Source organism: Lutra lutra, chromosome 16 (assembly GCF_902655055.1).
Source record: "Lutra lutra chromosome 16, mLutLut1.2, whole genome shotgun sequence".
In the NCBI taxonomy this organism is placed as follows: Eukaryota; Metazoa; Chordata; class Mammalia; order Carnivora; family Mustelidae; genus Lutra; species Lutra lutra.
In genome coordinates, this window is record NC_062293.1 from 37,812,602 (window position 1) to 37,836,281 (window position 23,680).

At 53.0% G+C, this 23,680-nt stretch overlaps 2 protein-coding genes and 1 pseudogene across 4 annotated transcripts in view; 1 reads left to right on the plus strand and 2 right to left on the minus strand.

The window, feature by feature from the left end:
- Positions 1-213: 213 nt before the first annotated feature.
- Positions 214-11,233, minus strand: RASL10B (RAS like family 10 member B). Of its 2 annotated transcripts, XM_047705942.1 has the most exons (5): positions 10,960-11,233; positions 10,150-10,209; positions 7,646-8,020; positions 3,199-3,323; positions 214-2,700 (listed from the first exon to the last, which is right to left on the minus strand). In XM_047705942.1, the coding sequence occupies exons 3-5, from the start codon at positions 7,859-7,861 to the stop codon at positions 2,430-2,432; spliced, it is 612 nt and encodes a 203-aa protein (XP_047561898.1). In that variant the 5' UTR covers positions 7,862-8,020; positions 10,150-10,209; positions 10,960-11,233; the 3' UTR covers positions 214-2,429. The 2 variants fall into 2 exon arrangements, with proteins under 2 accessions (XP_047561898.1, XP_047561899.1); XM_047705943.1 differs by lacking the exon at positions 10,150-10,209.
- Positions 11,234-18,746: 7,513 nt separating this feature from the next.
- AP2B1 (adaptor related protein complex 2 subunit beta 1) overlaps positions 18,747-23,680 on the minus strand; it is a 129,351-nt gene continuing 124,417 nt past the window's right edge. For both annotated transcript variants that reach the window (XM_047705939.1, XM_047705938.1), the window contains one exon: positions 18,747-19,210. In XM_047705939.1, the coding sequence (XP_047561895.1) occupies positions 19,136-19,210 (75 nt within the window). In that variant the 3' untranslated portion in view covers positions 18,747-19,135. The remainder of the gene's footprint in view (positions 19,211-23,680) is intronic.
- LOC125086638 (60S ribosomal protein L26-like) lies at positions 22,514-23,106 on the plus strand (annotated as a pseudogene).

Here is a 23,680-nt window from a genome sequence, read left to right on the forward strand (position 1 = left end):
CTCTCACTTCCCCTTGGGACGGTTTTGATCAACGTAGTGCTCAGAGGCTAGATGGAGAGGTGAGTCCCAAACTTCTTAGTTCTCTGGTTGACCCAGGCTCTGGGACTCAGAGCAGCCTCCTCACCCTGACAGTCCTCCCACAGCCAAGCTCAGCAGGCAGGCCCCGAAGGGGAGCCCTCTCCCTCCCAGGGTAGGAACTGAGCCAACACCTTGTACAGAAACAAGGGAAAACACTCCCTGATTTTTAATCTGACTTCCGATCACAGCGCAATGGGCATCATACACACTTCCAGACCCTGTGGTGGGAAACCCTGATGGGGGGGGGGGGGGCGGACAGAGACTCAGAACAGGGGTGGAGGGAATTAAAATCAAATACCTGGAGTGCAGTGGGGGGGGGGGGGGTGAGGGGGGCCGGACAGGCAATACATTCCAATGGCTCCCATAAGGGGCAGCCAGAGGCCTGGGTCCCCCATGCCCACCTCAGGTGCCTCAGCTGGGGGTGATAATGATGGGGCAGGTGAGATGCTGCCATCCCTCACCCCATCCCCTGGGTGCACCAGGAGGCAGGGATGCAGGGGATCAAAGGGGGCAGGCCCTCTTCCTTACCCTCCCAGCCACTCCAAGGTGTGGGGAAGGGGAGCCACCTCCTCTGTTTCAGAGGGAGGCTCAGAGAGGGCAGGTCACTTGCCCAAAGTCATGCAACACAGCAGGGACTAGATCCCAGAAATACTGGACTGTCCAAGGTCAGGGCAGTCACTGCAGCACTGTGCTACACCCCACGGATGGAGGGAGGATCAGCTGGGGAAGTGGAAGGGAGAATCAGATTCCCTCTCACACTAGATCTGGATAAATTCCCTACCCATGACCCCTCCCCCAAATCTGCTCCATCACCACTCTGGGCTACCTGATTTTCTGGTCTATACACGGCAGCTTGGCTACATTGAGGCTGGGTTGATTTATCTGCTCCTCTTCTAACGAGGGACCTTCCTATCATCCTACCACATCAGGGCTCAGGACTTAGCTTCAAGGAGAACTCAGCTAGGGGCAGGGGACACGTACCATTGTTCCCATCCTCCAAGTACCCCAGTAATCCCTCAGGCCGGTCCTAATATTTTCATGGATTTTGTTATTTCTAAATCGGTACAAAACTGACAGTGATCAGCTCCGGTGACGAGAGGTAGAAACCGGCCAGGCAGCCGGAGAAAATGGGGTGGAGTGAGTCAGGGCATAGGGCCAACTGGTGTTGGGATAAGGGCGTATCAGATCCTGAGGGCCTCTATCGAGGGGTGGGGGTGTGGGCATATCTCCCCCAAGCACAGGGGTCCCCATAATTCTTTTCCTGGTTCTGCCCCTCCCCAGATTTATCAGAGAAAATCTGAGATTCAAGGCAGGCAGGGTCTGGGGCAGTCAGACTAGAGTGGGATGGGGGAGAGAAGAGTCTTCACTAGTACAACCTAACCACCCCCTCCCAACCCCGGGAGGCACCACCTTGCCCACCACCAGCCCCCCAAACCCAACATTCCCCAATCTTGCAGACCACCCAACGCAGGAGGGAATAGAGGGCTGGAACCTGGCATCATGGAAATAAATTTATCCTTTGGGGGATTCCCTCTCCACACTCCATCAAGAAAAGTTGTAACCCAGGGGGTGATCTGGCTTTGGGGTCAGGAAGGGGATGAGGGGCACCCGGCAGGGATGGACCATCGAGTTAAGGCTGGAAGGTAGGTTGTTGTGTCTCTGCGGGTTGCTGGGCGGGGAGATCTCCCTGGAAGGGGGAGAGCTCAGCCTTCTCCTCCTGACTGACCTAGGACTCAACCCTCGGATCCCGATTAGGGTCTTTGGGCCACCTGCATCTCTCTGCCCTGTGCCGGTGGTGCTGACGGTCCAAAGGCTGGCCTCATAGAGAAGCTGCCAGGATCTGCGACAAGGGGATGAACGAAATGAGAGCCCTGTGAACGGAGCTGGGGAAGGCGGAGCGGAGGGTGGATAAGATATCTAAGGACCAACAGATGCTTGGGCAGACAGACACGGGGAAAGAAGATGCAGGGCAATGACAGACACTCTCTCTGGAGAAGACGGGTGGGGGCCCCCACGGCCAAGGCAGCACCTTCCCACCCCTAAGCCCCGCGCTCACCCTCCCGATCCCAAAAGGCCAAGCCGCCCCTTGGGGCCTGGCCGGGCACACGGCGCTAGCTACAGCACTAAAGGCGGCGGGCCCAGGAAGACGGATGCGGAGAGGGGCTGGACCGGGCCTTCGCAGGAGGCTCCCCTCGCCCTCCACCTCTCCCCGCAGGGCCCGCGGCTGCGGGGGCTTGCCAGGGCGGGCCAGCCCGAGTCCTTCCCCGGCGCTCCCCGCCCGAGCCACCCCGCAGTCCCCGGGGGCGGCCCCCGCCTGGCCGTTCGGGGTGCGGCCGCGGGCGGGCGCGGCGTCACATGATGGCGCAGCGGTTGCGGCGCAGCGCGCCCTGGAAGCGCAAGGCGGCGTGCACGTGTTTGCAGCGGGCGCAGCCGACGCTCTTGAGCAGCTCGCTGAAGAGCAGCAGGATGTGCCAGTTGTACTTGGCCGAGCACTCCACGTAGCCGCACTTCCAGGTCTTGCGCACCAGGTGTGACACGTTCCAGCGCGGGATCACGCGCCCGCGCTGCAGGTCCCGTTTGTTGCCCACGATGATGATGGGCGTCTCCGAGGTGCCGATCACCCTGCGGGGTGGGAGCGGGTGGAGATCTCAGAACGCCACAGCCGGGTCTCCCAACCCCTGGACTTCAAGAAGGGCAGGCTGTGCCTGGTCAATACTGCTACTACTACCCTACCTCTGTTCCGGGCACAGTGCTCAGCCCTCGGGGTGCCTTATATTCTCTAAGGGGAACAACTGACCTAAAAGGTGGGTCTGTTATCCCCATTTGACAGATGAGAAACCCGAGGCTTATCTGTTAACTGGGTTAAAGTTAACAGATACGTGGCCCTGGCAGTTTTGTTCCCAGAGCCCCTGCTCTTAACCACTGCATTAGACTAGTCAGCCACCCCATGGTAAGAACCCCAAAGTGAGTTATTAGAAATAGGGACAATAAAATGTATGTCTGGATGTCTGTGCAGGAACCAGAGGGTACGTCACCAATGCCCTCCCCCCCCACCGCACCCCCTTCACCCTTTCCAGGGCTGCGGGTAGCATTGGGGTCCCCACTGAGGTGGCCCCTCACCTCGTCTCTAGGATCTGCTGGCGGATGGTCTTGACGTACTCAAAGCTGTCAAAGCAGCAAATGTCGTAGACCAGGATGTAGGCGTGGACGCTGCGGAGTCCCCTGCAACAGGTGTCTGCCCACTCCTGCAACACCCGCAGCCAATGTCAAGGTCAGAGCAACCCTGAGGGCTCCCTTTGCCCCCAGCCACCTCCAGGCATAGACAGAGGGCATTCCCTCCTGCCACTGCACCTCAAGCCTCCCACACCCACGCATCCCTAGGAGGCCTGGCCCAGAGCAGAATGGAGGAGCTCAGTGGTGCAGCAGTGGCTTCCCCACCTCCAAGCCAGGATAGGGCAGGTCCCACTGCCTGACCTCTAGAGGCCGGGCACTCACTGTCGTGTGCACTTCTGGTGCAGAGATCTGCCTTGTCACGTTTCATCACCCAAACCATTCATGCATTCCTCCATCCACTTGGTCCTCTGTTCAAGTACATGTGTCATGTGCCTGCCTCTAAGAGCCAAGCCCTCTGAGCTAGTTGTTCCATCTGTTGAAATCCTCCGTCTTCCAGTTTAAAATGCTTCTTCCTCCTCCAGGGAGCCTTCCTGCAAGCAGGGGACTACTCCCTTCATTTCTTGTGTGCTAAGAACACTCTGATTCTACCTTGGCTATTAGACTGTTTCCATTCCCAGTTCCCTAGTTCTGCTGTGAAGTCCCAAGAGGGTGAGAGCCAGCCAGGCCTTCCTTGTTTTTGTGTTGGTTCTCACCAGGCTCTTTCATTGCACTACTTAGGCTGGTGAGCTCTCTGTGGCCTTGAACCCCCCCCCTCCCCCGCTCCATGCTGGGATCCCAGCAACTCTGGCCTACAGCACTGCCCTGAGATTGCTACCCAGAAGTGCTCCTTCTGTTTGCTCCACGCTGCCCTCAGGATTGAGAAGAAGACTTGAGGAGAAAAAGACTGAGACTAGCTGCATAGTGGGGGCTTACTTAGACCAGGGCCCAAGGGCAGCTCTGGGGAGAGAGAGGTTCTTGAATGCTTATGGCAAATTCTCGGAGAGGGGCTGCTGCTCCAGAGGAAGAGGCCCCTGGAAAGGCTGAGTGTACTGAAGAGAAGATTCCTTAAGAGATTCATTAGCCGAGGCGCCTGGGTGGCTCAGAGGGTTAAGCCTCTGCCTTCGGGTCAGGTCATGATCCCAGGGTCCTGGACTGGGCTCTCTGCTCAGTGGAGAGCCTACTTCCCCCCCCCCCCCTGCCTGCCTTCTGCCTACTTGTGATCTCTGTCAAATAAATTAGTAAAATCTTTAAAAAAAGAGAGAGATTAATTAGCCAGTTAACCTTCCAGCAGATGGCAAATGCAAGAGCAGTTGAAGCCAACGGGTGTGTGGAAAGAGGAGGTCTCTGACGCTGGAGGAGGGGGAGGCCTCTGAGGACAGAGGGCACCAGGGTCTTCTCCCTTGAAGGCCTGGGCAAAAGACATGGAGGAGGTGCAGGCCGGTGCCCTGTCGGCTTCTGAGTTGCCTTGGGGCAGGGGCCAGGCTCAGAGACTAGGGCTGGGCTCTCTACCTCAGAGCAGGAATGAAAGAAGAAAGACTCTGGTGGCTGGCCTGGTGGAGAGTTCAGTCCGGCTCCAGAAAAGCATATCCCGACTGAAAGGCTTAGGAGGCTGCTGCAGTGCATTTCCCCTGGGAGATGATGTGGCATCTTTTCTTTGTGCTGAGTTTTAACTTTGGTGCAGGGGGAAGATGCTGGGGACAAATCTAAAGCCGGGAACCAGGGGATGGCTTCTCGGGCCAAGGATGCAGGGAAGAGGGCGGTGCCTTCTGGGAGCCTGGGACCCCCTGGTGCATGGGGTTCCTCCTCCCGCCCCCAGAGTGGGAGCGAGGGGGAAATGGGAACAGAGGCTCCCACCTTCTTCCAGCTCTCTGCTGGGGAGAGGGAACAGCTGCCAGCCTCTGAGGGTGACAGCCTCACCTCTGCCCCCACATGCTGCCTCCTCCAGGGGGCCTCCAGGCCACCTTCCCTCCCACTGCTCTCTGGGGGCTCCAAAGAGGGGAGGAGGAAGGCTCCTGATTATTTGGGTTGTGCCTTCACCCCTGATTGAAGGGAGGGAGCAGGAAAGCTCAGCTTTTCTTCCAAGGTAGCTCTGTGTGGGGTTCTATACTGGGAGTGACCATCTTGGGGCTGCATCAAGACCAAGGAGCAGGGGAAACTGAGTCCAGTTCTAAGGACCTGGGAGCTGAGGGAGGCTCAGCCACCTGGGTGCTGACCCTGCATTTGTTGCTCGTTTCTCTAAGGCCAGCTTCCTCCTCTGACGGGAGAGGGACTACAGGGGGAACCGCTGAGGCTCAGACCACTTTCCTGGGCTGCCTCGCTCCTGGCATTGGGGAAGAATGTATTTCTCTTCTCAGACAGGGGCCAGTGAGATTCTTAGCTTTTATATTTGATCTTTGGGGATGCAGGGTCCCTTCTCAGTATGTCTCTACTCAAAGTCACTTTTTTTTGTGCTCCAGGGCATCCAGGAGAGTCTAAAACTTAGGATCAACCAGGAAGAAAAAGGACAACCACCCAACAGAAAAGATGGACAGAGGACTTAAGAATTGTGAGAAAAAGAAATGCAAAAGCTCTTACGCCTATGAAAAGATGCTTAGCTTCAATCGTCATCAGAGACACAAACCAAAACCACACCGAGACTATCACATCTCATGTGTCAGACTGTCAGAACCCCCCAAATTGGACAATAGAGTCTGATGGCCAGGCTTTAGGAAAACCAGCGCTCACGTACGGTGCTCTCACAACAGCAGAAACATGCAACTTTCCTTCCAAACTCAGCTGCATTTATCCTTTGACCTAGCAACGCCTTTTCTGGGGCTCGATTCCACGGATATGCCTCCCCCTGTGCAGAGAGACCATGGACCAGGCTATTGGTGTGGCAGACTGGAAGTTGGACACATAAGAGGGGATGCCATGGTCCCTCTCTCCAGGGGGGTGTGGCGCAACCGTGCTACCGACATTCAGATACCAACCCTTGGGGAAAATCTCTCGGTTATAATGTAAAGCAAAAAGACCAGGTGGAGAACTTTTTTTTTTCTGTAAGAAAGGGAGTGGAATAAGAACACATTTATTTGTTTAAAGAAACTGGAAGTGTGAATAGAAATCCAGCGAGGATGGCCATTGAGAGTAGGGCAAGAACCAGGGTGAAGAGGGCAGGGCGGGACTGGGATTTCTCTGGGTGTACCTTTTTGCAGTTGGGACTTTTTTCTTTTTCCTTTTTTTTTTTTCAATACAAATTTAGACTTTGAAACTGTGTCTTACCTATTCCAAAACTGGAATTAAATTAAAATTTAACCTACAACACAATGTGAACGAGTAAGCCAAGCTCAGTGAGCAAGACTGGCAGGGGGCCTGCGGACTCACTAAGGCCTCCGTTGAAGTCTCCTCGGAGGAGAGGCACGAGGCCCTGACCCCAGACACACAGCCCTGACCTTATGGTTTCCAAGGGGCAGATCAGGCTTTTGTCTTCGGTGTGGGTCCCTCACACCTGGGACGGGACAGCCTTGTGTCCCTGGACTTGGGCCACAGTCCTCCTGCCCAGAGTTGCCAAGATGGTGCTGAGCCTGAGCCGCTGCCCCAGAGACGGCTGGCTTTGTGGTCACAAGTGGCCAAGCTACGCCCCCTGCCTGTCCTTCCAGAGAAACCTCCGAACATTCCCGTCAGGTGCTTCCTTAGGTGAACAAATGCCTCTTAGAGTTGAGCCACCAGAGGCAGAAAGAGAGAGAGAGGGAAGGAGGACCTGGTCCCTGCAGGCTAGGGAAAGGAGCACTGTCAGCCAGGGCACTGGGAGCACTGGAATCCAACCCCTGCAGGAAGGCTGCCCCGTGGGCTAGTCCGGAGGTCAAGGGGCACAGCATCACTTAAAGAAAGGCCTTTGGATAAAAGACTGGTCGGGGCCTCCCGTCTCCAAGAACCCACCTTTCCCAGGTCCTCGCTTTTCCTTCTGCTGCCCCTTCTCAGACACCATGGGTCTGAGAGCCTGGAAAACTAGCAAGCATCTAGTGTTCCTGCGCTGCTTTCCACTGCCCCTTCCCCGCCCAGTCCCACTCAGCGGACGCAAGGCCGCCAAGCACACACTGCATGTGTGACCACTGCCTGCTTGTCTTCACCTGACTGTGAGTGGAGTAGTTCCAGGAAGGCACACTGCACATCTGTTCTGCATGCCATCCCATCTACCCTGATGCCCAGCCCACCACGTTACACGCTCATGACATGCGCGTGGAATAAAGCGGCACCCAAATGTCAGCTCTAAGTAGGGTGGCCCGTGGTGCAGCACGGAGCCCTTGGAGCCAGAGGATGGGGACGGGGCCAGAGCCCAGAAAAGGTGGGAGACCAGCTTCTCCCTACCCCACTCGTACCTGCCAACCACTGCCACCCCCATGACTCCCCAGTCGGCTGCCCCAGCGGGCCCTTGTACCTGCAGCGTGTTGACCGGGAAGGTGCTGATGGGTGGGAAGTCGAGGATCTGGAGGTCGTGCACGTGGCCGTTCATGACGACGGCAGGCAGGTAGAGGCGGCGGGCGGTGGTGGGCACGCAGGCCTCGCTGAACTCGTTGTACAGGAACTGGCGCACGATGGCACTTTTGCCCACGCCTCGCGCCCCCAGCACGGCCACCCGGTAGGTGGAGACCATGCCTCCCGCCCCGCTCCGCCACCGCGTCCTCGCCGCTGCCTGGGGCTCCCCCGGGCTGCATATTCCAGGGGCTGGGGGCTCAGCCACCGTCAGGACCCACCATTGCTGCCCTGCTGCACTCCAATTCCTTCCCTGGGCCCTCTGCGGCCTCCACCTGGACTGTGGGGACAAGAGGTGGGCTTGGTGGGCCCCTTTTTCCCTGGATCTGTCCTGTTACTTCCCCACCTCGAGGACTCAGCTGCAGCTACCACTGCCCCTCAGCATGCCTTCCCTTTCCCAGAACACCTAGCCGCATCTATCGGGAGTCTCTCTATCCTCCCTTCTCGGTCCACTCCCCCCGCCACCCTCTGGTGGGAATCCCTCTTTCCTGTATTATGACCTGACTCTTGGCCAAGTCTGGCCCACCCCTGTACCCCCACCAAGGCAGGCTATAACGCAGAGCAATGCACACTAGATTTGCTCCAATCTGAGCTTTCCCACAGAGCCCGGGGGGGGGGGGGTGGGGAGCCGAGTCCAGGGGGGCTCAATGGAGGCGCTCCCAGCATTTTGTGGAGAGAGGTCTTTATTGGGCAGGACGTCTTACAGCCCTGCTGCCAGGAGGTACCTGCCAGCAGCCGACTCAAGTTACCATGACAACCCAAAACATCCCCTGTTTCCAAATGTCCCCCAGTGAGAAGTCTGGACTGACGACCTACCGCTTTGGCCCTGGGGCCCGCCGCTCAGGGAGCACTCGGTATTAGCACACCCGCGCAGTGGCCATTGGCAGGACGGGATCCCTCAGGGGAAGCAGGTATTCCCACTTTAGAGAAGATTCAAGAGGGGGCGAGCAGAGGCCCAAGGGCAGCTACCCCCTCCACAGTGCGGTTGCAGTCCCTCCAACTTCCAAGTTCAAGTTCTGGCTGGCGCATGCCTACAGTCCGTGGGCTACATCTCATTCCCTGGCATCCCCCCGAGCTCAGAGGGCCAGGCACACAGCCGGTGCCCAGGAAAGGGCTGCTACAGGCTTGGGCTTTGTTCTGGGTTCAGTCACTTGCTCAGTTTTGGTGACTTTAGAGCTTAGGTCTAAACCCCAGCTCTGACGTTTCCTAGATGTGGTCCAAGGGTGCATCATCTACCCAATGAGGGCTACGCTCTGCCCATATATAAAGTGGGGTTAAGAGTCCCTATTCCTGAGATAATCCAAGTCAACTGTCTTCTCCTTCTGTTAGGGATGGTGACCAGGAAGGTTGGTACCAAGCCTGAGACTTCCTGTCCAGGGACTGTTCACAGGAGGGTGACACCAGTGCCTGCTACCTGGGCCCAGGGCAGATGGGTGGGCTGGATTCCCACAGGACCATGTGTGCATATCTTCTCTGTGGATGCGTGTTCTTTCCATATATGCCCAGTTCACGAATGAATGGCCCTCAGTCTGGCCTGACTCAAAAAATCCAGTCCACTGGGTACGTGTACATATGGCCTAGTAAAACGTAGGGCCGGATTTGGGGTGAAAGCCACCAAGGTCTGACTCCCAGCTCTGCCACCTAAAAAGTGGTCTTGGGCCAGAGACTTCCCCTGGTGTTGTGATGCCGTGAGAGTGATGCTGAAAGGAAAGCCCAGGGCCCGCAACAGCAGGTATGCAATTAACAGTGGCCACTGTTGGGTACAGGGCTTCCTCATCCATCTGAGGTTTTCTAAAATCTCAATGGGACTCCTAGCAATCCCAGGAAGGGTCACTACCCACTCTTGCTCATGTACTTGTGGTGTGGCGGGTGTGTGTGTATGAGAGACAGAGAGAGAGAGAGAGAGAGAGAGAGACTGAGACTCTTCTCCCTGTTTTATTGAAGGTGTGTGTGTGTGTGTGTGTGTATGCACATATATATATATATGAGAGACAGAGAGAGAGAGAGAGACTCTTCTCCCTGTTTTATTGAAGGTAAAACCAAAACCCCAAACCAGAGGCTCAGGCAAGTGGAGACCACACACCCAGCTGAGCTCTCAACTAAAGACTAGGACCCTGATTTCTTTTGCCCCATGTGGTGTCCTTTCTCCAACAGGTGTTTATCTACTTCCCTGGGCTTCCCACTGGGGTAAGGACCTGTCCCTCCTCCCCATTAATCCCTCCAGGCCCTGGGCCCCTCAGGCCTCCCTGGACGCTGTCAGAGACAGCCTCCGCTTGGTTAATTACATAACCAGCACAAGCAGCCGGGGAGGGGGCACCTGGGGGAGGAAGAGAGGGCAAGGAATGCAAGAAGAGTCCCCCCACCTCCCTCTGGGTGTGGCCACTTAGAGGGATCTAGGATGTGTCCTACCTGCAGATTCTCCTGGACGCCACACTCCCTGCGCAGAAATCAACCCTTTCTGGAGAATAGCTGGGAAATAAACGGGGATAGTGCTGTAGCCAGGGAGGGGGTGCAAGAGAGGCCACTGGGCTGGGGCCAGCCTCCTGGAACTCACCAGGCTAGAGTGTGGCCCTGTCCCTGACTCAGAGGTGATCGGTGCCCCCTCCCTCTTCTCAGGCAGGAGTCCTGGGTCTAAGTGTCTATTAACCAAGCGTCCCTAGCTGGGTGGGGACTGAAGGGGGCTGTCCCGAGAATCAGGGCCCAGCCCCCTGAGCGCGACCTCCCGGAGGCCTGCGCTCTGCAGTGAGTCTGCAGACAGCGCCCCAGCAAGAGAAGCAAGAGACGGGGGACACACACGGGGGCCCAAGCCTGCTTCTTTTCCCCTCCCCTGGATCTGGACACGCGAGTCCTGCCCCAGACTGATGGCCCTGGCTTTGCGGGCCCATGGGCCGAGTCACACGACTGCCCGCTGTTTGTCCCCACACGTTCATGTGGGAGTGAGCGGGTGGGGGCGTCGGAGGCTGCTGGGCTCCCCTTGACCTGATTGGTGGGAGTCTGGCGGGGGGCATGCCGGAGCCCTGCCTGCTCTCCGCCTCCAGCACCTTGCGGCCCCCCCCTCCACCGCCGCCAGCTCCCGCTCTCACGTGGCCGCCCCGCGCCGCTTCCCAGCCAGCCCGCCGACCCCCTCCGCCCTCCTCGCCCCTGCCCCCAGGCCCAGCCACCTCGATCCCACCCGCCCCCGGCGCTGCCCCGCCAGCCTTCCCTCCTCCCGCCGCTTACCCGAGGCCGTCCTAGCTGCCCCCGGCCCTGGCCGGCCGGCCGGCCGGCGGGGCCGCGCTCCCCCCGGGCTCCGGCGCTGCCCCTCGGCTCCCCGGCCCGGGGGGAGAGAGGTGGGGGCGCCCCCGGCTGCCCAGTCGGCGCGGGTTCAGCGGCAGGCGCGGAGGGCAGGTGCGGGCGCCGAGGGGGCAGGAAACCTCCAGCCCAGCGCTCCCTCCGGAGCGCGCCGCCCGCTCGCGCCGGCGGGAGGGAGGCGGAGGGGAGCGCAAGGCCGGGCGGCGGCGCCAGCGGCGGCGGCGGCGGCGGCGGCGGCGCGGGGTGGGGGTGGGGGGGTGGGGGGAATGTCGGGCTGGCGTTCCGCTGGGTCCCTGAGCCTGACAGATTCGCTCGCGCGGGCCTGGAAGAATTCTTCTTGAACCCCGAGCCTCCTTTGCACCCCCTCCCGACCCACCCCGCCAGATTTTTAGCTCCCCACTCCCCGGAGAGGGTGGGAGGAAGGCACCGGAGAGGCCCTAAAGCCTTCTGCTGCACTCCAATTCCTTCCCTCTCCACCCCGCCGCCCACCACGTCCGTACTAGCTTCCCTCTCTAGATCTCCCTCAGACCTTTCCCAGACCAGCGCGCTGGGCGCACCTGTGTGCCCCTCACTCAGTGCTGGCGACAGCGTCCCGCCTCTCCGCCGCCGCGCGGCGAACGCAGGGTGGTCACTCGCCCTTCGCGGCAGCGGAGCAAGAAGGGCAGACCGGGCTAGCCGCAGAGCATAGCTTATCTCCTGCCAGCGAATGACCTCCACTCCCCTAAACCGACTGCTCCCCTCTCTTCTCCAGACCGGGAGATAGCAGCATTTGCCAGGGGTGCAGGCACGATCACTTATATATTTATTCTAAAATCAGCGGCGACAGCGGCATTCGCCATCGATAGCTCGCATTCCGCCAGTGTGTACTATGTGCCAGACACCGCGCTCCAAGCTTTGCCTGCGTCCTCAGATTCAATCCTCCCGGTTCTATGAGGTTGCTTTTACAGATGAAGACATCAGAGGCCGAGGGGGGCTGAGTAACTTGTCTTACTGAAGGGCAAAATTTGGAATACAAAGATGGGGAATCCCTACTTGGGCGGCCCTCCCAGCCCAAGGGGGAGAAGCAGACCCAGTCTCACTAATTCTGTGCTGGGTGAAAAGCCTAGGTTCTGGAGGAGGGCAGAAGGAGGGAGGAACTAGTCAGGAGGCTCAGAGGAGGCAACTTTGAAGGAAGGAGCCTAAAAGAAGTGGATTTGGGGCAGCGGGTGGGAGGGAGGCTGTGGGAGAAGAGGGCTACAGGTGAGGGAAGGCAGGAGCAGGTACAGAACTTTGCAAAGGGAGTCCTAGGAGCAGAGAGCCCAGGGGCTGCAGCTTGCTGAGAGGAGGCAGGGAAGGGAGTTGAGGTAAGGCCTCAAAGGCGGTGCTTGCTGGGTAAGGACTTTGGATTAGCCCTGTGCGGGATACGAAGTCGGTGAAGGGTCTCTAAGCAGAGCAGTTACCTGGCCCAGAGTTGCAAAAATGAATTTTTAGTTGCCTGCAGGTCAGAGAGAAGGAAAGGCCAGCTCAGAGCCCTCTCCGGTGCTTTACCCCTGGAACCCAGCATTACCCACTACGACTTTCTAGACTTTCTATTACTCATGGGCTCCAGATTCCTCACCGAGCCAGTTTCCTCCTCCTTTTGGGCTCTGCATTTTGGGCATGTTCCCAACTGCTCCTCCTCCCTCTCCCATCCAGACAGAAAGCGTAGTGGTTATGAGCCTGGGCCTCAGAATTGGGCAGATCTGGGTTTAAATCCTGGCCCACCTTCTTACTATGTGACTAAAGGCTCATAACTTGAACTGTCCTAACTCTATTGCCTTATTTGTAAAGTGGAGATGTGATCAGTTGTCCTCAGGACCTAAAGGAGCTACAGGTGCAAAGAGTTTTTTTGTTGTTGTTTTTGTTTTTAGGTGTAGAGAGTTTTTAATCACAGTGCGGGACCTGGAGGAAGTCTCAACGTGTGACCTCTATTTTTTCTTGCCTTTTAAAAAGACATGCAGCTATTCATGTGGGAGGTTGGACGCCACCTTGGGAAAGCGTTTCCATTTATTCTAGCCAGGGTCTTAGGGCATTGGGGTGGGGTATGAGAGGGACCAGGGAAGCAGCTAGAAGCAAATACAGGGCTGAGAAGGATATGGCTTCCTCCCAGAAATATTCCACCTGGAAGAATTTGCAGAGAGAAATCAGATTTTATGGACCCTTGTGGGGTCACGCCAGGGGGACTGAGAGCATTTCCTAACTTGACTAAATTGTCCATAGCACCATCCGTCCTCTGTTGTATCTCGAAATCATTCATGCTTACTTTGCCCAAGGATCTCAGACTTTATGTCTACTCCCCTGGCCATCACCGCCCCCCTCCATGCCATCACCCCCACTCCCCATTTTCTGGTTCTATTTCAGCCCAAGGTGGAGTAGAAATATAAATTGTGATGCTCTCACACTCATACCTGGGCGCCAGGCTTCTCAGAAACTTCTCTTGCTAGGAGAACACAAAGCCATAGGTTAATTATGGGATCTCATCCTTGTCTTCAGTGGTAGGTCGTTTAAAATAGTATTTTTATATAAAAAACAAGCAGCCACAGTACTAACATAAAACATAAAATATGCCTGCATTTCACATTTAGCTAGGTCATTTAGTTTTTTGGGAATCACTTTGGGCTGAGAACTTACACTGGCAGGGCCTGCTCACTCTCTAATTACCTTGGTGAAAAGGTTTGAGGCGCCCTGTCCTGGAGTCTGTCTGACCTTGAGCCTCACGTGGCTCTGGTTCAGCTGGGGATGCCTGAGACGCAAGCTCACACTCTGGGGGAGATGTACGGACTGCTTGCGTACTACAAGTAGATCCCAAGGCCCAGACACCCAAGTGGGACAGAATAAACAAAGACCATGCTGATTGCTTTTTTTGCACCCCATCACAGCTCAAAACCCCACTGAGCTTTCAAAGGTTGTTTGGCGGGATTCTGGAGCGTAAGACCGGAAGTGGAAAGTGAATGAAACCAGGGAGGGAGAGTTAGAGACTGCTTGTGAACATCCTCCTCTAATACCGATATGGTGTGAAGGAGCCGCTGAGCCGTCCTCTCTGTCCCAGAGCGCTGGGACAGTCCTGTTTCAAAGTGACACTTTGGGAGATTAAGTCCTTCTGGGTCCAATCAACCTCCAAATCAGCCGTCCGAACTTTGTTGGCAGCATCACGAACGGCAGGGCAAAAGCTAAATGAGAAACTGAGATGGCAAGTTTGCAGCCAACTCGGAAACTTTTCAAGAAACATCCTTGTTGCTAATAACATGTCTGGGGGCTGGTTGGGATTCTAGGATTAGTGCTCAGGAGATAGAAACGGGTAACAACGGGGGAGGTGTGATCGTTCCCAAGTGCCAAACCAGGTATTAAAATAAACAGGCTCTTGCCTCCTAGAGCTGGGGGTGGCAGGGAAGAGAAATCTGGGTCCAAGCAAAATCAGAAAAAGCATCAATGCATGAGGTGGGAGTAGGAAGGCTCAAACCCGGGAGTCCTCAACTGTTTTCAGGCTTCAGAAACAACGTACCTGAGATCTCAGTATTTCCTAGTTGCCATTCTGGCGGCCGAGAAAGTGCAATGGAAGGTCAAAGCCTGGGGGCAGCGTGGCCTGCTCTTAGTTCTATGTACTGGTAACTTGGGGGCTTAGCAGGGCCAGCCACTAGCCTGGTGGCTGAGTGCAGAGGGACAAGGGAGGGCCTCCTACAGAACTCTCAGGGGAACTCAAAGGGAAATCCATAGTGTCTTGGGGTAAGGACACACACGGGGCGTCTGTCACACCTTACCTGAAAAGTGGAGATAATGCCAGATTCACGGGGTACGGTAGGCAGGTATCATGTGTGTGAAAAGTGCTTTCCCTTTTTTTTTTTTTCCCCCTAGAATGGTTCTGGACAACTGCCATTTTATTTGGCAACTTCATTTTTTTTTTAACATTTAAAAAAAAACTGAGGTATAGCCGAAATACAATGTGTTCATTTCAGGTGTACAACGCGGTGATTCCACAATTACATACACTATGAAACCTTCGCCCCAGTATGTGTACTTTACCACCTGTCACCATGTGGAACTTTCACGTTACTGACTGTATTCCCTTCTGTTCACCCCTGTGACTTATTTTATAACGGGAAGTTTGCATCTTTTCATCCCTTTCTCCTATCTCATGGATACCCCACCGTCCCAGAGCTTCAGCATTTCTTCCCGTTATAGGAACACCAGCATTCGTTTAAGAGTAAGTAGGCATACCGGAGTGTCTTTCTCAGGTAGCTGATTTTCAACCCCAGCTGCACGGTGCAAACACCGGGAGTTCTTCTAAAATGCAGATAGCCCCCACGCCCCACCCGAGCCTGGTTGAGCAGAAATCATCAGTTTTTGAAACTTTACATGTGGTGTTCATGTGCACCCAAGAGTTGAGAGCCTCTGAGGGGCGATTGGCTGGCTCAGTCAGTGGAGCGTGCCAGTTGTTGTTGTCAGTGTTGTCAGTTCGAGCCCCACATTGGGTGGAAATTACTTAAAATCTTACCAAAAATGTTGAAAGCCTCTGCCCTGAGAGTCTGCCCGACCTGGTATCATTCTTAGCTGGTGAATCCAGACAGATTTCAGAAAGGCCCATCTCTCTTCATTTCTTTGACTTTGAACCTCAACAAAGACCAACCCTGGCCCCGCTACTTCCCAAGTGTCATTCCTGTCAGAGCTTGAGCGAACTGCAACCCAGCAACATGATGACAAGCAAACAGTTGCTGGTTGCCAAAGACAATTCTTCCACGGAGTCTGGACACCCAAGTAATGAAAGCGGCTACTGCTGAGGACCGTGCAAAGCAGCTAATGCACAATCACTCTAGCGGTGATAGGTTCAGGTCCTAGTCTGAGGGCATCTGGGGTTGGATCCCTCAGCCTCCTTCCCCCGCTCCAGGTTGTGAGAATTCAGAGGCTGTGGCTCATCAGAATCTAGGGTGGGGCCTCTAGCTTGATGCCACCTGGGTCCCGGGCTCCTGCGATGCAGGTGACTAGACTTGAACTCTTAAGGAAGCCTGCTTTCAAGCATTGATTCTATTCACTGGGGAACACAGGAGGCCCAAGTTCAGGTCCCAGCAGCTTTTATGCACTTCGAGACAAATCATCCTGGGTAACAGGAAACTGGTGAGTAGTTCTGCTGTGCTGCCTCTGCTTCCGGGGCCCTGGTAGGGGCCCTGGCAGGGAACGAAGCTGGCTCCCTCGAGCAGGTCCCGCCTGTGGTGGCAGCGGTGGCGGTACGGACAGGAGCCTCTGCAAAAGGTACAGGATTCCCCCTCAGGTCAATCTTATTTCATCTGGCTAAATCCTGGGAAGGTTGGGGCAGCCGAAAGAAAAGTTGTAGTAGTATGGTTCTTAATGCTGCCCCCGCCGCCCCCCCGGTCCTGGGCAGCAGTGTTGTGTCCCAGAGTGTCAGTTCTGGAAGCAAAGTATACACCACAAACTTCATTTTGTGTAAATGAGTTTATTGACGAAGACACAAGGTCAAGCTTCCCCCCAACCCCCACCCTCCCCAAGAACAGATCCCAAAACCGAAGAATGATAAGCATTCTTGGGGCACCATTTACCCCTCCCACTCCCAACTTCTCTCGAGTCCCAAGCTGCACAACACAGACACACGAAACAGGCTCGGGCGAGGATAGACACTCAGGGAATCTCTGACCAGCAAGAGTTCTGGGTGTGTGTGTGCTTCCCTGCCCTTCATAGGACACCAGCTGACGTTACAAAGACCAACCGAGGCAGAGGAGAGAGTGGAGGGCAGGCTCAACTCCGCCTCCTCACTTCAGCCGAACTCAACATGGGCCAAAAGGGAAGCTGCAGGGGAGGCAATAGGTGCTGTCTCTTCAGGAGAGAGGTCCTCTTCCACGGAACAGAATCCCTTCCTAACCACTCAGGGCAGCCTCCCCAAGGCGCGAAGAATCCCCGGACTGGCTCAGGCAGGTGAGCTGAGAAGCAGCGGTTACACACCGCTGCTGGGGAGGTTGGCAGAAGCCTCGTGTCAGGGGCAGAGGGACGTACTCTGGTATAAAACTGTTCTGTCTGCTTAGATGACACATACACTTCCTTGTGGAACAGCAGTTTGCTCTGAGATGAGAACACGGTATTTGTAGTGTGAACCTTCTTCATTGCCTGTGTCCATCCGGCTCCACGAATGATTTGCCAACAAGGAAACTACGAGCCCGCTTTTCTACCTAACACATATATGCCCTGTGCTACTTCCTATTCTCCACATGCCTCAGGGGTGCAGAGTGCAGGACGCGAGTTCCTCCCCTCTTCCCCATACCCCTGCCCCAGTCATTCTTCTCGTGGAATCTCAAGGTTTAGAAAACTGCTTTGGGGGACCCACTCCCCCCAAGCTCTGTAGCTAGTATGAATCAGGGTCATTTCAGACACGACTGGACTGTGGGGTGGCTTCTGCTCTTGTTTCCTAGGATTCCTCTTCTTGGACTCACTCTGAGGTCTGAGTTCAACATGAGTCCTTTGGGCCCCAAAGTGCCTATACCTTGTGTGGGGCAGCTGAGAGGAGCGGTCATGTTCATGGATCCTGAATACTGGGTACCAGGCAGTGTGACAAGTGCCCAGAGATGTAACAGTGTGGACACTGCTACAGTTGGTGCTTTGGGCACAAAGCATCCTTTGGCAAAACACACCCAAAGTGTTAAGGAAGGGGATTTCACACCTCCCACCTTCTGAGAGAGGACAAGACTGCCTGACACTCTGAGATGGTCCCAACTGCCGTGGAGCCTAAGTAACAGGGCAGATCAGAAAGCTAATGGGATCGAGTGAGTCTGTGGCCTCTCTGAGCGCACCCCGTCTCACTTCATCTGCACCCGCCCTGCTGGCCTCAGGAGCATGTGGGGAAAGTGTACGCTCTCATTCTGGCATCTGGCGGTACCTTCCAGTGAAGAGAGATACCGGAGATACCCTGATGCCAAGGAATAGAGTGCCAAAATCAGTGTGGAGTAGGAAAAGAGCCATAAAGGAGCAGGCACAGAGAGGGCAAGAGAAAGGCATTGAAGAAAGGAAAATCAGTGAGACACTCCTGTAGTGAAAACAACACTGATGGGGATTTAGGAGACTAAGTCCCCACCCCTGCAACAGCTTAAAGGCCTCAGGCAGCTAACATCTGTTTACCTTTTTGTCTTTTGCCTTTTGTCTTTTTCCATTTTAGGAAAAACAGGGCTGGTGTTATTAGTTAAAGTCTGTTTCAACACTAAAACCATGATTTTCGATCTGAATTGGACCTGAGAATTAAATTAAATCCAGGGAAGGGAGTGAGGGAAGCCCATTTTGGTTCCTGTTCCCCATCTCTATGAAAACTCCTTGGTCAGCATGATCTGTGTGTTAGATCGAGGGAAAGGAATGTAGTAAGTTCTAATCTCTCTAAGCTATAGGACCGAGAGGCCCTATATCCTACCCCTGAAGCACCTGACAAGGAAGACCCCCATTCCCAACTGCAGAGCTATCAAATGAGGTAACACAGGGTAGGTGGAACCACAAGGAAAGGGAGTTTGGAGAGAGAAAAAAAGTGAAAACCCAAATGACGAGGACAAGGTGACCAGGGATAAGGAACCCCTCCCAGGGTGGGCAAAGAACCACAGCTCTTCCTCCAGGACTGTGCGGTTCCTGGCGGTCATTTGTTTTAACATGTTCTACCAGGGACGCTATTCCCTCTCCTTCTCATATGTACAAAAATATAAAACAATAAAGTGCAGTTTATGTTTCAGTGACACTTTTCCTTGCTTTAATATTTTTTGTCTTTTTCTGCTTTTGAAATGAGTTCTCAATTACAAAATATCAAACTACACTCAAAAATGCCAGCCACTGGCACACTACGGAGAAGCTCACAAGTAAGGACAGATCGCAGCGGCAGGTGGCAAGAGGTGGGACGTGATCGAAGCAGTGGTTACAAATGTTCACAGGAAGCTAAAACTATCCAACAAGTTGTGCCCTAATGTTAGCACAGGTTAGACTAGTCACTACCTTGGTGGGTGGCCTCAGTGTGTTTGGGTTCAGATTCTACACGGCAATACGACTTCTTCCAGTTAAGAGTTCTTGGCTTTGCACCAATCACAGCGTGGCCGGAGGGCCCTGGACCAGTCTATTAGTTTTTCAAAATGCTGTCGTAGACCTGATAGATGTACTGGGAGACTTCAGGAGCTCTGCACTTCAGTGACAGCTGTTAGGAGGAAAAGGAGAAGAAGATTAGTATGGAGGCTGGCATGAGCTCAAAAGGTATCCAAGACTCAATTCAAGAAAATCTCTTTCTGATTCAAAGAGAGAGGAGCTTCTGTCACTGAGAAGCCAAACCAGGAGATTCTGTTAAGAAGTTCTGTGGGTTTGAAATATTCAATTTAATCAGTGTCAAGTTGTGCTGTGTTTCCACCTACATTCTCTGTGGGTCCACGAGATTTGGAATACTAATACTAAATACCAATACTAATACTAAACACCTCAAAACCCCTGACTGTAGAGGAAGAGCTGCTCCAGGGCTTTGCTAAGAGTCACAGGGGTTATTACCAGATGAGAAGGGAAGGGCTAAACCCTAACTCGATGGTGGTCACTTCGGCTGCCTGCCCCAGTCTCCCACTCAGACAAGGATGGTTATGTCAGGCCCAGTTCAACAGGATGTACGATCAAGTGAAATAAAAGTGCGGTACGTCCAAGGTACTAGTCCTTTCTGTCTCACACCGAAGACGCCAAACATGCTGTTAGGGAAGGAAAACAAGAACACGAGAGACTTCGCGTAAGCAGACAGCGATTCATGGCAACAGCTTCCTCACACACTTGCTGCCTCCTCCAACAGACAAATCAGACGCTCCTGAGGCCGCTCCTCTGCCCCCTCGCTTCCTCCCGTCTCACAGTTACCAAACCAACATAAAGACACTGAAAACGATTTCACTGCTGAACACTGAGGTTTTCACTTGGAGGGTCAATGAGCACAAAACTTAAACCCAGATTTGAAATCTTTGTATCAGATTAGGAAAAATATTATTGACACTACATAATAGTAGAAACCTGCAAACAGCATTTAGAACTAGAGAATTTAATGTTTGCTTTCTGCATTACTGACACCATCATCCTCCTCTGTTAGGGCAGACAGGTAGAAGCTGTCCTTCATGATGCAGCACTATGAGATTTTAGACTCTTTTACCTCTTCATTCTCAGATACCAGATGATCTCATACAATACACAAAAGGTGAGACTGTTTTTGGCAAAAATATCAAGATATCAGTCAGCCCTGAATTTCTTGAAAAACCTCACATCCTCAAAACTTAAAGTCAGATTTTAAAAATGCAGACAGGGGCGCCTGGCTAGCTCAGCTGGTAGAGCACGTGATTATTCATCTCAGAGTTGTGAGTTCCTGCCCCACCTTGGGCATAGAGATTACTTTAAAAAAAAGGGGAGGGGGCAAAAAAAAAAAAACAAAACCAACCAAAGGAACATCAAAAGAGGCTCTATTTATTTACAGCTTTAATATTCAGTCTGTAAGGCACTTCCAAAATTGCTGCTTGACATTAATCAGGAAGACAATTCTGAAAAATGTAAACACACACACACACACACACACACTCCCAAACAAAAAAACCCCAACTACCTTAAGAATATAAATATGCATAGAAAACAGCTCCCTACTTCGTTCAAAGCTGCAGCCATGGGCATGTCCCTGACTTTCAAGCTCCCTATAGAGGCAATTCTGTACCTCCTCCTCCACAGCCTCTCCGCTGTCACTGTTGTGGAAAATTCTTGTGGGAGAGTAAGTGGGTTCAGAAGAAGAGGAGGAGAGGAAGCTAAAAAGAGTAAGAACAGCCTATAGGAGTTAACTCTTAGACTAAAGAGGGGTGGTTCCTCTCCCCCCAAATATTTTTTCCACATCTTTGTAACAATACTTGAAGATCTACCAGTTGGGAGATAGACTTTTTTCTGGGGGGGGGGTTATGACTGATAAGGAAATGCCTCCCTCTACAAAAGCCCAATCTGCCAAGGCCAACAATGGGAGGAAAGGGGAGCGGTCATGGACTGATCAGACCTGGACTTTGAGTTTCTGGTGCTCTTTGGAAGGGGGCGGGGGTGGTGGTGATGAGGAAGAATCAGTCTCTCCCTCTCTCTCCCCTATATCATACTACGCTCCTCCACTCCCCTCCACCCCCAACCCGCCAAGCCATGCCAATCTTTAACAAAGGGTTGGGTTTAGACTTAAAACTCATCTGTTGCCTTCCAACTAGTACAGCTAAGACAAGCTAGAATGAATTACAAAAAAAAAGAAAAAAGACAAGACAAGACAAGAAAAAAGAAAGGAAAAGAAAAAGGATCTTGCTAAATCCTGAAGCAAGTACAAGGGAAACATACATTATAAGAACAAAGCAGCTACAGAATTTGACTTAAAAAGCTAGGACCCTGTGACTCATTTTGTATGGCTTCTAAGGGAAAAGAGACCTTATTAAAGTTTTAACTTTTGAACTGCTGGTCTACTTATGTGAGATAGCTTTAATATCAACCACTCAGGAATGATCACTCCTTTAGGCCCATCAAGGAAAAAAAAAGTCACCTTTCACGGCTAAGTAAGCCAAGGACTTAACATATCTGCTTCTGGTTTATAGTCTGGAACACACTTTCCCACCAGAGACAAGTTATCTTTCCAAATAAGATGTAGTTACTTCGGAGTGATGTGGCCTCATCCTTATAGGATAAACATTTCAATACAGTAAGGACTGGGTGAAGGGTGGGGGGAGCGATTTATCAACCTCTTAGGAGGCTAAGGGACCACTGGTCCCCCTGGATTAGTACTGGTTCAACCAGATTGCTTTCCTCCTTAACACCTAGTGGAGATAGAGCAATACTGTAATGGGTGTTTAGGGTGATAGAGGGAAGGGAGTGGACCCAAAGGATTCTGAAGTCTGCAGCACCATTTAGGGAATGGATTAGGTCTGCATCAGATGTTGTGATGGAAAATTTGGATTGTTCTGTGTGCAGAAGGATCCTAGTCACCAGATGGATGGAAACAGGAGAGAGGGCAAGGTAAATAAACAAATTTACCATTTATAAATATAAGGAAAGAGGGGAGGTTGGTGTGGCTATAAAAAGGCACCAGGAGTCAGGACACCTGGGTGGCTCAGTGGGTTAAGCATCCAACTCCTGATTTTGGCTCAGGTCATGACCTCAGGGTCATGAGATCAAGCCCCACATGCGGCTCTGTGCTCAGTGGGCAGTCTGCTTAAGATTCTCCATCTCCCTCTCCCTCTCCCCCTACTCTCTCTCAAATAAATAATCTTTTTTTTTTATTAAGATTTTATTTATTCATTTGATGGAGAGAGATCACAAGTAGACGGAGAGGCAGGCAGAGAGAGAGAGGGAAGCAGGCTTCCTGCTGAGCAGAGAGCCCGATGTGGGACTCGATCCCAGGACCCTGAGATCATGACCTGAGCCGAAGGCAGCGGCCTAACCCACTGAGCCACCCAGGCGCCCACTCAAATAAATAATCTTAAAAAAAAAAAAAAAGGCATCATAAGGACAAAATCCCACTGGATTATTTCTTACAACTGCACATAAATCTGTAATTATCTCAAAATAAAAATTAAAAAATACATAGGCAGCCCTTTCCTTTTGCAGCCATCACAGAAGCACCAGCGGCCAACATGAAGTTCAATCCCTTTGTGACTTCTGACCAGGGCAGGAACTGTAAACGGCATTCCAGTGCACCCTCCCATATTTGCAGGAAGATGATGTATTCCCCACTTTCCAAAGAGCTGAGACAGAAGTACACTGTGCGATCCACGGCCATCCGAAAGCATGATGAAGTACAGGCTGTGTGAGGACACTGTACAGAGGTCAGCAAATTGGCAAAGTCGTCCAGGTTTACAGGAAGAAATACGTCATCCACACTGAACGAGCAGAGCAGGAGACGGCGGACAGCACACCGTCCACGGGGGCACTCACCCTGGCAAGGGGGTTAGCACTAGACTCTAACTGTACAAAGACTGCAAAAAGATCCTTGAGCAGAAAGCCAAATCTCACGAAGCAGGAAAGGAAAAGGGCAAATATAAAGATGAAACAATTGAGAAGAAACAGGAATAGAGTAATCTTATGTATGACTGTAATTAAAAACTGTTAAAATGGAAAAAAAAAATATATATATATAGGGAAGAAATGTCTTTCAACAGGTGAATGGATAAGCTGTTGTACACCGATATGGGGGACTACTACTTGGTCATAAAAAAGAACTTTAGATACTTATTAATGACCTGGGTAAATGTCAAGAGTATGGTGCTAGGGATGCCTGGGTGGCTCATTTGGTTAAGCAGCTGCCTTCGGCTCAGGTCATGATCCCAGTGTCCTGGGATTGAGTCCCACATCAGGCTCCTTGCTCAGCAGGGAGCCTGCTTCTCCCTCTGCCTCTGCCTGCCACTTTGTCTGCCTGTGCTTGCTCACTCTCTCTCTGACAAATAAATAAATAAAATCTTTAAGAAAAACAAAAAAAAAGAGTATGGTGCTAAATGGGGAAGAAAAAAATCTCAAAAAAGATTCCATACTATAAGAATTTAACTTTATATAGCATTCGTAAAATGACAAAAGTATAGTAATGGAGAAAACATCAGTGGTTGCCAGGGCTTAGGGCTGGGTGAGAGCCTATAAATGGAGAGAGGGGGAA

Coding starts and splice junctions, on each gene's coding strand:
- RASL10B (XM_047705943.1), bottom strand. CDS start 7,861: ATGGTCTCCACCTACCGGGTGGCCGTGCTGGGGGCGCGAGGCGTGGGC. Junction 3,324..7,645: donor TCCCGGTCAACACGCTGCAG/GTACAAGGGCCC, acceptor CGGGTGTTGCAG/GAGTGGGCAGACACCTGTTG. Junction 2,701..3,198: donor CAGCAGATCCTAGAGACGAG/GTGAGGGGCCAC, acceptor CCCACCCCGCAG/GGTGATCGGCACCTCGGAGA.